The sequence below is a fragment of the Arachis ipaensis genome, chromosome B3 (genome assembly GCF_059453495.1).
Source record: "Arachis ipaensis isolate K30076 ecotype BB chromosome B3, ASM5945349v1, whole genome shotgun sequence".
Classification (NCBI taxonomy): Eukaryota; Viridiplantae; Streptophyta; class Magnoliopsida; order Fabales; family Fabaceae; genus Arachis; species Arachis ipaensis.
Genome location: NC_142438.1, coordinates 121,110,331 through 121,123,060, shown reverse-complemented (window position 1 = coordinate 121,123,060; position 12,730 = coordinate 121,110,331). Strand labels below are relative to the sequence as shown.

The 12,730-nt window shown below is 33.0% G+C and overlaps 1 protein-coding gene across 4 annotated transcripts; it reads right to left on the bottom strand.

The window, feature by feature from the left end:
• Positions 1-6,566: 6,566 nt before the first annotated feature.
• LOC107630863 (uncharacterized) lies at positions 6,567-10,940 on the bottom strand. Of its 4 annotated transcripts, none has more exons than XM_016334135.3 (11): positions 10,491-10,940; positions 9,910-10,182; positions 9,630-9,671; positions 9,376-9,495; positions 9,145-9,287; positions 8,922-9,069; positions 8,737-8,820; positions 8,555-8,670; positions 7,635-7,693; positions 7,172-7,262; positions 6,567-7,036 (listed from the first exon to the last, which is right to left on the bottom strand). In XM_016334135.3, exons 2-11 carry the CDS (start codon positions 10,064-10,066, stop codon positions 6,812-6,814), a joined length of 1,185 nt encoding a protein of 394 aa, XP_016189621.2. In that variant the 5' UTR covers positions 10,067-10,182; positions 10,491-10,940; the 3' UTR covers positions 6,567-6,811. The 4 variants fall into 4 exon arrangements, with proteins under 4 accessions (XP_016189621.2, XP_088364275.1, XP_088364276.1 ...); XM_088508149.1 differs by having other exon boundaries at positions 9,910-10,254; positions 10,491-10,914; XM_088508150.1 differs by having other exon boundaries at positions 9,910-10,190; positions 10,491-10,914.
• Between the last annotated feature and the right edge of the window lie 1,790 nt (positions 10,941-12,730).

Sequence of the window (12,730 nt, the reverse complement as noted above, 5' to 3'; positions counted from 1 at the left end):
GAAAACATGCTTCTTTGGTCTTATATTTGCTAATATTAATCCTCTCTTATTACCATTCGATGCCGTGATATGTGTGTTAAGTGTTTTCAGAGATTACAGGGCAGGAATGGCTTAGAGGATGGAAAGGAAGCATGCAAAAGTGGAAGGAATACAAGAAACTGAAGGAACTGAAAAGCTGTCAGCCTGACCCTCTCGCACTAAAACGGTCATAACTTGAGTTACAGAGGTCCAAATGATGCGATTCTAGTTGCATTGGAAAGCTAACGTCCGGGGATTCAAAATGATATATAATTTACCATAGTTGCCCTGAGGATAAGTGACGCGAACGCGTGATTTACGCGGACATGTCACATCTACGAAAATCAGCCTGACAAAATTTGTAACCAGCAAATTCTGGGCTATTTCTGACCCAGTTCTCGACCCAGAAAACACAGATTAGAGGCTATAAAGTGGGAGAATGCATCCATTCATGGGAGAGAATGGATCATATATTCATAATTCATAATTTTAGGATTAGATGTAGTTTTTAGAGAGAGAGGTTCTCTCCTCTCTCTTAGGATTTAGGATTTTAGGATTTCTATTAGTTTAGTTCATTTCATCTTCAGTCACAGGTTCAATATTATTTTTACTTTATATTTCTCTTCTACTTTTAGATACTTTAATGCTTTTATTTGTTAATTAATTATGTTGCCAAATTGGCTTATGAACCATTCATGTTAGGATTTTCTTTATTTAATATAAACTGAGGTATTTCAGATTTATGATTCTTATTTAGCTTTTTATATTCTTGGCTTTAATTGATTAATTGGAGACTCTTGAGTTTTCAAACTCATCGTGATTGATAATTGTTATTTTTGCTAATTGAATTGAATTCCAATAACTCTAGTCCTTTCTTAGGAATTGGCTAGGACCTGAAGATCAAACTAATTAGTCCACGTGACTTTCCTTTACTTTAGTAAAGGTTAACTAAGTGGGATTAATACTCAATTCTCACCACCATCGATAAGGATAACTAGGATAGGACTTCTAATTTTCATACCTTGCCAAGAGTTTTATTAGATATTGATATATTAATTCCTGCAATTTATTTCCCTTGTTCAAACCTTTTGAAACACAAAAACACTGTTTTTCATAACCAATAATAAATCATACTTCCCTGCAATTTCTTGAGAAGACGACTCGAGGTTTAAATATTTCGGTTATTACTTTTTATTGGGTTTTGTTACTTGTGACAACCAAAGTTTTTGTAAGAAAGAAATTCTTGTCGGTCTAGAAGCTATACTTGCAACGGAAATTCATATATGAAAATTCTAGATCGCGCGAGAGTTTCGTTCTTCAAGCATCGATGGCAGAGAAGAAGGGGGAGGTTCTGCTTAGATTCGGCGCTAGAGAGAATAAGAGAGGGCTCGAGGAAGTTAGAGTTTCTGGTAGGGGTGGTTGCGGCTGGTTTAAGAGGAAATATGGAGGGAGGCTGCTTTTATAGTAGGGTTTTTACTAACACTGGTTTGGTTAGTGTTTTTCCTACCAGAATTGAAAATCAAATCGAACCGCAAAAAAATGTAAAAGTTATTTTTTTCGGTTTTTGGTTTGTTTGGTTATCGATTTTTTTTGTTCGATTGGTCGGTTTTGTTCGGATTAGATCGGTTTTGAATACCCCTACTATGCGTACGTACGATGCCAAACCAGAACTGAAATGGTTTTGTGCGTACACCATGCGTAAGCATCAATGTGAAATGCTTGTCAACCCATGAGTACACATGGTAGATGCGTACGCACAACCCCCATTTTGTACCAATTCATGCGTACGCACAAATTCAAAATAAACAGCCCATTTGTGCAAAGCCCTAATTCGCACTCGCACACCATTCTTCTTCTTCTTTGTTTATCTTCTTCTCTATCACAGTCCTGTGTTTCATTCTTTTCTGCCCTGTTCTTATTTACGTCCAGGTTTTGTTACTTTTTTTTCTTTTCCTTAATTTCTTTTGAGTTAGTTTAATCTCGCTTGGTTAGTTTAGTTTTAGTAATTCTATTTAGTTAGATTGGTTTGCTGATTAGTTGATTTTAGGTTGTCAGATTAGTTACTGTTAGTTGCTGTTGGTTTAATTTAGTTTCATAAGTTTTGCATTATTACTGTAATATGTTTGAAATTATTCTGAGTTTGATGGTTGATGATGGATTCACTGTTTTCTTACTATTTTTCTAAATTTGCTACTAGAATTGGTTGATTTGTTTTGTATTGTTCATTCTTAATATGACTGTCAATTTAGCTGAGGTATTATGATGAAAGTGTTTGGCACTATGCTAGAATTGCTATGAAACTGTGCTAAGCCCAATTGATTAATTTTCTAGTTGCATGAATTACTGTTTACTACTGTTATGCTGAGATAACTTGTTGCTTTTGTTTTATTGGGCTACATTTTGGGAATTGGTGTTGCAAGGTCCTTATTGATGTATTCTGTGTTGATGTGACCTTGCATACCAAATGACTATCAAATGGCCTCAAGCTTTTTAATGAAAATTTTTTGGTCAATCTCTTGCTTCAAGGCATGTTTTCCTAGAATTTTATCTAAATGCATTGAAGTGACTATTTTCAATCTTTATGTGACCAAAAATTACGCATTTTACATGTTTGAGGTTTCTTTTGCATATTATTTCAAGTTTGACACATTTTGACCTATGTAACTCATATGCTTCACTTTCTTTATTCTTAATTGGTTTGAGTTACATTAGGCGTGAAACATTCCATTTTTCATATTAATCTTGCAATATTAGTGTTTGAAAGCATTGATGATTGTTTATGCTTTGTTTTAAAATTTTTCTTGTTTATTCATCATCAATTGCTTATGTTAATTCTTTGATGACATGTTGATTCTTATTTTCTTGATTATGTGCACTACACATACTTTAAATCATTCATTTTGACATAATGCATGATTTGTGAAGTTGGATTATGAGCTTGCTTATTCTTACCCTTCTCAAAAATTTTCAAGTTCTAAGGGTCATGTTTGCTATGTTACATGAGAACTGACTCTTTTTCAACTAACCTCTTTTCTTTTCCTAAGTACATAGCAACTGTGTTCCAATACTTTTTAGTTAAATAGGCAATGCAATTAACTTTGATTGATGTTATTGATTGGAGTGTGATTTCTAGTTGACTTTGTTTCATAATTTCACTCACACATCCAATTAATTTTCTTTCCTCCTTCCACTTCACAATTGCTTGGTTATTCGCCTAAGTTCTTATGCTTCTTGTTGATTTCTTGTTGCTTTAACTTGCATATTTATCTTTAAAGCATCTTAGGCACATTAAAATAAGTGAGTATATGTGTACTTTGTGAAGTTGTGACATAACTTTCAAGTGCTAGTACATGAGTTCTAAACTACGCATAAACTTAGAATTCACATACTTGCTTTCATCAATGTCACAAACTGGTTAATTCACTTTATTTGAGTGATTATTACCTTATTCTGACAATCTATGCTTCCTTGTCTTAGAATTTACGTGTCTTAATATATTCTGTTCTATATTTCTTAGGATGAGTAATCATAAGCAACAAGAAAAGCAAAAGAAAGAACATGCCGCAATGGATAGAGAAGGGAGAGAATGCCTCCTAGCAGGAGCACCACCACCATCATCACAATCGATCCACCGTATTAACCAGAGACCCTCTCGGAGGAGAAGCAAGATCCACCAGCTGAAGGTGGAGTCGGGTAGAACTCTAGCATTGTCTTGATTGCACGGAGGACCGTGCATATTTTTAAGTATGGAAAGATTGAGCGACTAGAAGTCGATTGTTGGGTGAAAATTTTTCATTTCAAACACTTGCATTTTGATTTTTATTATGCTTTCTAGATATTTATTAGTATTTTACTATTTTGATATTTTTCTAGCTTTGCACTATTTTATTTTGGTTTGCATATATTTTAGTTATCTTTCTAGTTTTTTCTTTAGTTTATTGCACATTTTTATTTTGGGTAGTTTTGCTTTTTTTTTTTTCTTTTTTAATATGGTTTGTATATATATTTAGCTTTTAGTTGTAATTAAATAATGTGCAAATCGGACCTAGTTTACTTTTCTATATGCATATGATTTAGATCGATAGAGAATAGAAAAAGAACTTAGGATTTTGATTTTTCATCCAATCACATCATATATATATATATACACACACACATAATAAGCTTAGTCAAAATAATTAATTTTCAAGATATTTTTTTATAGGGCATTCCATTAATTTGAGTTAGATCTTTTTTATTAAACTTGCTTGAAAAATATTGTGGAACATAGATGAGAGTTAGAACACACAACCTTGTGAGATTTGAGCTTTAATGTGTGATTGTATTACATTAACCACTATTTTCATTCTTGTGTGTTATTCTCTTTCTATAATTAGGATATTTGACTTGTTTAATTCTTTATATCTAATATTTTGTGTATGAGTACATTTACATGATTGAGGCCTTTACTTCATTTTAACTCATTTACCCAAATAGCTTTACATTTTTATCCTCCATTGTTGTATTTTTTTGTCCTTAAAATTTGTTAAAATTTTCAAAAATACCCCTAAGTTTTATTTTGTTTCAATTTTGTCCTAGAAGTTTTTTATTTGCATCAAATTTACTCCTAACGACTAATTTTTCAAAAAGATTATGACCAATTCAAGAATAACTTCACAAGAATAACCTTTAACACAAGCAAATCAAACATATTTATCATGCATTATGGTCGGATTAGTCCTAAATTTTTTTAAAATTTAGTTCTTAGGGTATATTAATGCAATTCGAAAATTTTGGGACAAAATTGAAACAAAATAAAATTTAGGGATATTTTTGAAACTTTTGACAAACTTTAGGGACAAAAATATACTTCATCCTTAAATTAATTGTCAAGATTTTTTTTAGATGAATTCTACCATGTCCTCTCTAAAATAAAGAGTAAATTACCCATTGTGACATATACAGTGATTATTGATAAATTATCTTTCAACCAGAGTTCCAAGGTTCGAATGAGATCGTCAAATATGATCGCTATCTCTAATATGATCGGAAGAAAATCCTAAAAAGGAGAGAGCTGAAAACTCATAGAAATTTGTGATATATTAGTTAAAAATAATGATAATTGGTGCGTGAATGGGGACGTCAAAGTATTTTATTTTATTTTTTTTATCTTCAATTTCTCTTAAATTATCTTTCAATCATTATTCAGATAATAAAAATCCTAAAATGGTAATTATTGACTCATTGTTTTTATGACTAACTAATATTTTGGTTTGTTTTTGTTATATAGTTATACAAGGCTATGGGGGTTGGTTACCTGAAGAGGAGTACCATTGTTGATCTGGCTGAAATTTAAGAAAAATACTAGGAAGAAAATCTTAGGAAGGAGAGAGCTGAAAAATTGATAGATATGCTCGTTGAAATTAGAGATTGAAAGCGTAAGAACAAGTTCAAAATCCTAACCTAATTGATTGGAAATGGTGATTGGATTTGAGAGGAATTAGGGTTTTAAAATTGGAGAAGAGGTGTATTGGTGGGGATGATGAAAATACATTATTATCAAGTTTCAAAAGAAACATAGTGTCAATTGAAAAAAAAAAAAAAATAACGATTAACGTGAATCTTGGAGCTCTGGCAGAAGAATAATTTATCATAATTACTGTATATATCACAAGAGGTAATTTATCCTTTATTTTAGAAAGAGTAGAGTAGAATTCACCTTCTTATTTGTTTTTGTTATGTAGGAGGAAGATGAGTGCAACTTGCCAAGGGACGGAAAACATTTAACTCTATTAGGGATATTTATTAAATTTGAACTAGCAAGTACTAATCAGCATTACATATTTTCAATCAAGACCTTAATTATTAGTAATGGTGATTATGATATTTGATTTTTTTTTTTCTAGCTATGTAGCTACTTTTTTATTATAGGTTTTTTATTATAGGTTCCAAGCTGTGCCAAGTTATTCGATCCAATTCATTTCCAGTTGATCTTACGGAGTGCTTTGAATCTGAGTTGTGCTCCACCTCTCAACTTCAAGCCTGTTTATGATGATTTTATTTTTGTTATTATGGATGACTATGTTATGTTTTTATTAAGATTTGTTATGTTAATTTTCTTTATATGTTGAATCTATATTTTATTTAGACTTGATATATTAGATGTATATTTGCATTGAGACTTATTTCTTGTTGCTAGAATTATTATTTGAAAAACCACAAATTCAATTCAAATTGCACTACTTGAAATTGGTCGGATTGTCTAAAAAAAGTAATACAATTCAAACCGCACTGCATATGAAATAAATATTCGGATAAGATGGCTTTTTACCTCAACCAATCTACACTGCACCGCAAACACCCCTATTAGTAGGGGAGAAAAAACCTTCATGATTTGGACGACAATGCAAGACCAACTCATAACACAATATAATAACATATGCTAAACTAAACTACTTTAACTTTGAACGTCTCGTATATTGATACATTCCATAGTTTTCTTTACTTTACTTTAAAAATTTCAACTACTTCCATTCTAATAATCCTAGACAATAGCTTTAAGTCCTAAATTTTCTAGAGCAAAATTAGTATCTTAAGATTCTTTCAAAAGCAATTTTCAGGATTGCATTCCTTTATCTTTTGAATTGGCACCTCAATCAAAACCATAGGATACACAAATGTAAATATTTAAACTTCTTTTAACTCCTCCCACAAATAATAAAAAGAAAAAATCTTCGTATAAAATACTTAGCCTCCCCAATAGATAAACAGGAACACCAACCAGTGGGGCAGAGGGAGGGGGGGGGGGGGTTGCTTACTGAAGCTCGCCAAGCTCAAAGACGCGAGCTGTTCCATCCATTGAAGCCGAGACAACGTAATTGTGATCAGCAGACACACAAAGAGACTGAATGGCATCTTCGTGCCCCCTGAATGTGTTTGTGCATTCACCGGACCGGCTATCCCATAATCTTACTTTTCCATCCACGCATCCAGTGGCCAAATACGAAGCATCAAGCCACACCAAACATGTCACTCCATCCTGTTCACATCATTTCTTCTATCAGACATGCAATAACAATTTAAAATTTCAAGCTGAAGTATGCTTGCAACCAGAGCTCGGTTAGTTCCTAGATATACGAGCTTGCCATTTGCACAAAGAACAATTCATACAAACCTCATGGTTACAAGTGGCACGAGATAAGGAATGCTCTATATCCCAGATGACAAGTTTTTTATCCAAACTCCCAATTGCAGCCCAGGAATCACTATCACAATTTTAATGAACAAAGTTACTTTATGGTTCACATATATGACAACAATGACCAGCAGCACATCAGATATTCATATCTCCACCACCACTATAAAATATAAAATATTCATACTTAAGCAAGATTTAAGGTCTTTTGTGGTCCATCATTCCTTGAACATAAGATGGAATTATGTCTGAAAACTGCGATACACTAGAAACCATGTCAAAGCACTTTGCTTTGTGTTATTTAATGATCACAGATTTTACTTTACATGTTAACAACAATTTTTTGTCCGCAGTAAGTTATTGTCCACTCAATTATTTCCAATCAAATAAAACATAAGGTGCAACACTGCACAAACACAGGCCACAAAAGGTTAACACATACCTTGGCGCAAAACCAACACATTCAATGGAATCTGAATGAAGAGGCGCGGAATTAATAACCTGTCAACCACAATACTCATTTTTCTTAGAGCTTGCAAAAAGTGTTGAAAGTGTTCAGGATTAGATTCTTATAAGTTACACCATTACTACTGGGCTAATTATGCAAGGACAACTTTCAAAGAACTATACTTTCAAGAAAGCCAAATACAGTTGAATCAAAGATTGTCCAAGTTTCGTCATCTTGCTAGTTGCTAGGGAAGAAAATTACCAAGGCACATTTCTAATAAATCAACTTCCATAAACTAATCAACCAAATACCTAAAATCTCATATATCCAAGCATAACACAACGTGCCAATCTGGAGACATAATAAGCTAGCAACTAGCTTAAAGTTGATGTCAAATAGAGCATCCCTCCTTCCTGTTGTGAAAGATATAATTTCATTCATGTAAATAAACAAATAATTGTGAGGAACTGGTCTTTCTCAATTCTTTTTTATGTGATACTCCTATATATTTTGACAGGATGGTTCCCTTTAGCCGTTGAGAGGCCATATTGAGTATGACTTCATGGGCAGACCAAAATATTCCATCAAGCTTCGTATCCAATCAAATAATTTTGATTGACATTGGAGGTTATCATACATTGGATGAATGTATTTGGCATCAATAACTGGATAAGAAGAATTTATGATCAAATTTTGCTTTGAGCAACTATTAGCTCAAAGGAGTTAAGTAGCACGCTTAAACTTATGAAAATGGAAACCACATGAATAAAATTTTAAAACATTACTTTATTACATGGCCAAAAGCTTTATCAAGTTATTGAGAGATCATAAACTGAAACAAAGACACACAAGACAAGTTGATTGATGAAAACAGTGTAGGGATATCAAACACAGCAAAAGCTAATAATGCATACCTTCCCAGTAGAGATATTCACAATATGGGCAGATCCGTCCTTGGAACCAGTAAGGACAAGGGTTGACGATGAACTTATTGACAAGCAAGTTAGTCCCTCAGTATGATACGGATGACCTGTAAATCATAGTTTACAAGGCTACACAAAAGTAGAAGCAAGAAAATGGGGTTAGCTTTACATACCCCGCACAACATGAATGTTTTCTCCACTCTTTGGATTCCATATTCTCAGAGTTGCATCATCTGAACCAGTACATATTATTTTCCCTAAGGCACCAAGTAAAACGAAATTGAAGGATTTTAAAACATGCGTAACATAAATACAAACTTATAGAAGAAAATGCACCAAGAAGAAAAGATGATATTACCATCAGGAGTAAAATCACCGCAGGTCACGCTAGCTCCGTGACCAGCAAACATATTAAGAAAAGCAGCTCTTTCAGCATTCCACATCCAAACAGTGGAATCCTCAGAACCAGCTAAGAGTATGTGTCCTCTCGGATGCCACCTGAGCCACTGAAAGATATCACAATGAATTAATTCTCGTAATCACACACAATAACAAACAATAAAGCGAGCAACCTCTCTCACCTCAATTCCCCCTCCAGGACCTTCCAGTGTGCCTTTCAGATTTCCAAAAACATCCCATACTTGAACAATTCCATCTAAACTTCCGGATGCAAGAAACTGTCCATTGTGGCTAAAAGCTAAACTAGATACAGAATCATTATGACCTGCATAGAATTAACAACAAAGTAAAATGTACATCAGCACCACAACATCAAGCTTCACACAATTATCTTTCTAGTGTTATGGAAATACCTTTTAGCTCAGAAGCCCAAACTCCATCGCCGATCTTCCAGAGAAATCCTCTGTCATCACCACCCCCTGTTGCCACCAACCTTGCATCGCTTGGGCTGCATGCAACTGAGTACAACTCCCCTGCACAAGAAGTGAAGAAACCACACACACACACAATCACCATAAATTCCCTTGCAACCATTATTGCCTGCAATAGAATAATCACTTTTTTAAAAAAATCAAAATAAGAAAGAAAAGAGAGTTAGAAAGGTTACCAGTATGACCAGTGAACGTATGCGCAGAATCATCAGCCTCATCTGAGAAATTTTCAGATAATATCATTCACCAAATCACACGAACAAACTTAAAAGCATGAAAATTACGATTAGGTTCAAGGTAATTAAAGTCTAGAATTTAACTACAGTTGTGGGGCCAAGCTAAGCATAGTAAACTCTCTACTGGGAAAACCACGAACTCAACTTGGGGGCTACACTTCTAAAGTGTTTACTAGTTAACTTGACAATTCGATAAACTTGATAAGGTGGAACGTAATACCGAGATGTTCGAGATCCGAATCTTGGTCATCATCGGCATCTGGAAGGTCTTCATTGTCCATGGAAACTTCTTGCAGAATATCAGACTCGTCAATGAAGACTTCCTCGTTGTTGTCGTCATCATCGTGAGGTGGCGACGGTTGTGGCCGAGGATTCATTTTTCGGCACGATTTGTGGAATGATGGTACCGATGTGTATGCAAGTCAGGAACGAGTTTCTATACAGAAATGGAAGGATAGTACAGCCGTACAGGGTCCAAAACGTAGCGTAGAACCTAAGTGACTAGAAAAACTTATGATGGCACATAATATAGGAACGTAGCTTCAAACATTTAAATACCTGCTTACTAATACAAATATATCAAAATAAAAAAGCAGCAGGTTAATGCTTTACTCCATTTGAACAGCTACAATAAAATGTTAAAAACAACAATTTATAATTGACTTTTCCTAGTAACAATAAAAAAGCTTTTAAGAATGAGGAAATCACATAAAGAATCAAACCCTATATGTTGGCATATTCAACTTTTGATTTGTATAAATATAATTATAATTATTATATGAAGCAAAGCAATTAGCAAACCTTAACCAATGAAGCTGAGCGAGACGGACTGAGGGAGAGCTTAGAGTTGCAAGGAGACGGTGAGACGCAAGAAGCAGAGGCAGAGAGCGAGAGCGAGAGCGAGACTGGGATAGGCTGAGAGCAGATTAGCACTAGCAAACGACGGCTGCGGAACAGAGGCGACGCGATGCAACGGCAGAGACGAGCTGCGACGACGCTGAAACAGTGGGGACGATGGCCGGACCAGATTCAACGGAGCGGTGACACAGCTTGAAGAAGAGAGCAGCAACGGAGGCTAAGATTTTTCTTTTGAGAGAGGGAAGCATATGCGTGAAGGTGAGTGAGAGATAGTAAGAGTGAGGCTTTGATTACTGATTAGGGCTGAGAAGTGAAAACCGGCCAGGTCTGGATTCGGTTTGAACGGCCAGTTCAATGATTCTGGAATAGGAAGAAAAAAAATGGAAAGAAAATGATTATTTTGTATTGTTTGGTTAAAAAAAAAAGGGAGAGGAACGAAGAGGAATGAAAAAAAAATAGTGATTTATCAATTTTTATTTTTTAATATTGGTAAGAAGATGAGGAAAAAATTAATTCTTTTTCTATTTTTAATATTATTTTTTATTTTTTTAATATATTTTTTAAAATAAAAATAAAATTATTTTTTTATAATATTTTTTTATTTAAATACGTCTAAAAAAAATAAAAATGGACTCATTTTTTTTTTCTTTCTATTTTTTTTATCTATATTTTTTTCTTCCAACCAAAACATCGCTTAACTGTTTATAATTGGGGATACGATTAAATGAGGATGTCATGTTTGCATCTCCGTTTGCCAAGCATTAACGGAATGCGTCCCTAAGCCTTAAACCATACCAATTTTCTATTAGAAATAAATATTTTAATATTTTTATTTTTATTTTTATCTTTATAATAATAGTAATAGTCAAGATAGTTTAGAGTCGCGAGTTAATTCGTGAAATTACACGAATTTACAATTTTATTTTCTTCCATGGTCATTACTTATGACATTCTCTTCTTTCATTTTCTGTCAACATTGATATATTTTTTTGTTCTTTTCTTTCTTTTTTTTCTTCTTCTCTCATTGTTAGTGTTTTATTTTGTTCTATTTTTTTATTTTTGCTATAATCCATTAATTAATTGGTTTAGAGTTAAATAATTTGATAGAGTAAAAGCATTATTAATTTATTATTAAGAAAAATAAGAAAAAAATACTTAAATCACACAAGGTAAAAAAAAAGAACATGAATAGGAAAATCTTAATTTTTGAATTTTGATTTTTTTTAAAAGGAGTTAGAAGAATTATTAGTATTGAATTTGTTTTGTTATATTTTAAAGGATAGTGTCTATTCTTTTCGTTTTCACAGTTACCGAATGGGTTAAGAAAAAACAAATAGAATCAAATTTAAATAGGAAAATTGTGATAGTTATTGATTTATATTAATATTTTGGACAAAAATATCGTTTGTTTTGGTGGAAATATTATATGTTCTAAGAAGTTTTTAATAATAATTAGGTAAGAAAAATAGTATTTTCATTTTATAACATGTTATGATTTATATTTTTGCACGAATATTTATTGGATTAATTTTTACATACAAGTGTTTTGTACTTACAAGCTTTATAAGTCTGAAGAGAACGAAATTCCATAAACGCACTGCTTATGTTACGGGCCTTTTTAACAGACTTTTAAATCAATCCAAATCAATTAACGCGTGAATATATAACTTCCATTTTACAAAATATTTCATTTCCTTTTTCGAGTTTCTTGCTAAATTTGTTCCATCTCTTTCGTGCGTTCTCTCTTTGCCTTCGATTTCCTTCTATTTTTTTCGATTTTCATGATTTCTGAAATTAAGCTTTGAAATTGTTTTGAAGATAATGGAACTTCAGAAATACACCTAAAGGATTATAGAAATACACCCAAAGAATTACAGAAATACACCCAAAGGGTTATAGAAATAAACCAAACGATTACAAAAATACATCCAAAGGATTACAGAAATACACCCAAAAGATTTAAGAAATACACTCAAAGGATTTAAAAAATACACCCAATATCAGAGGGGAGACAGTATATTTCTTCTTGAAATCTTTTAATATTTTGCTAGTTAAGGATGAGGCATATAACAGAGACAATCTAAAAAAAACTTAGAAGAACAGTAAAACAGTACCTTGAATAATGTTTCTTCGTTTTTTCTGGTGATTTTTTATGGAGATTTGTATCTTTTCTTCTTGATTTC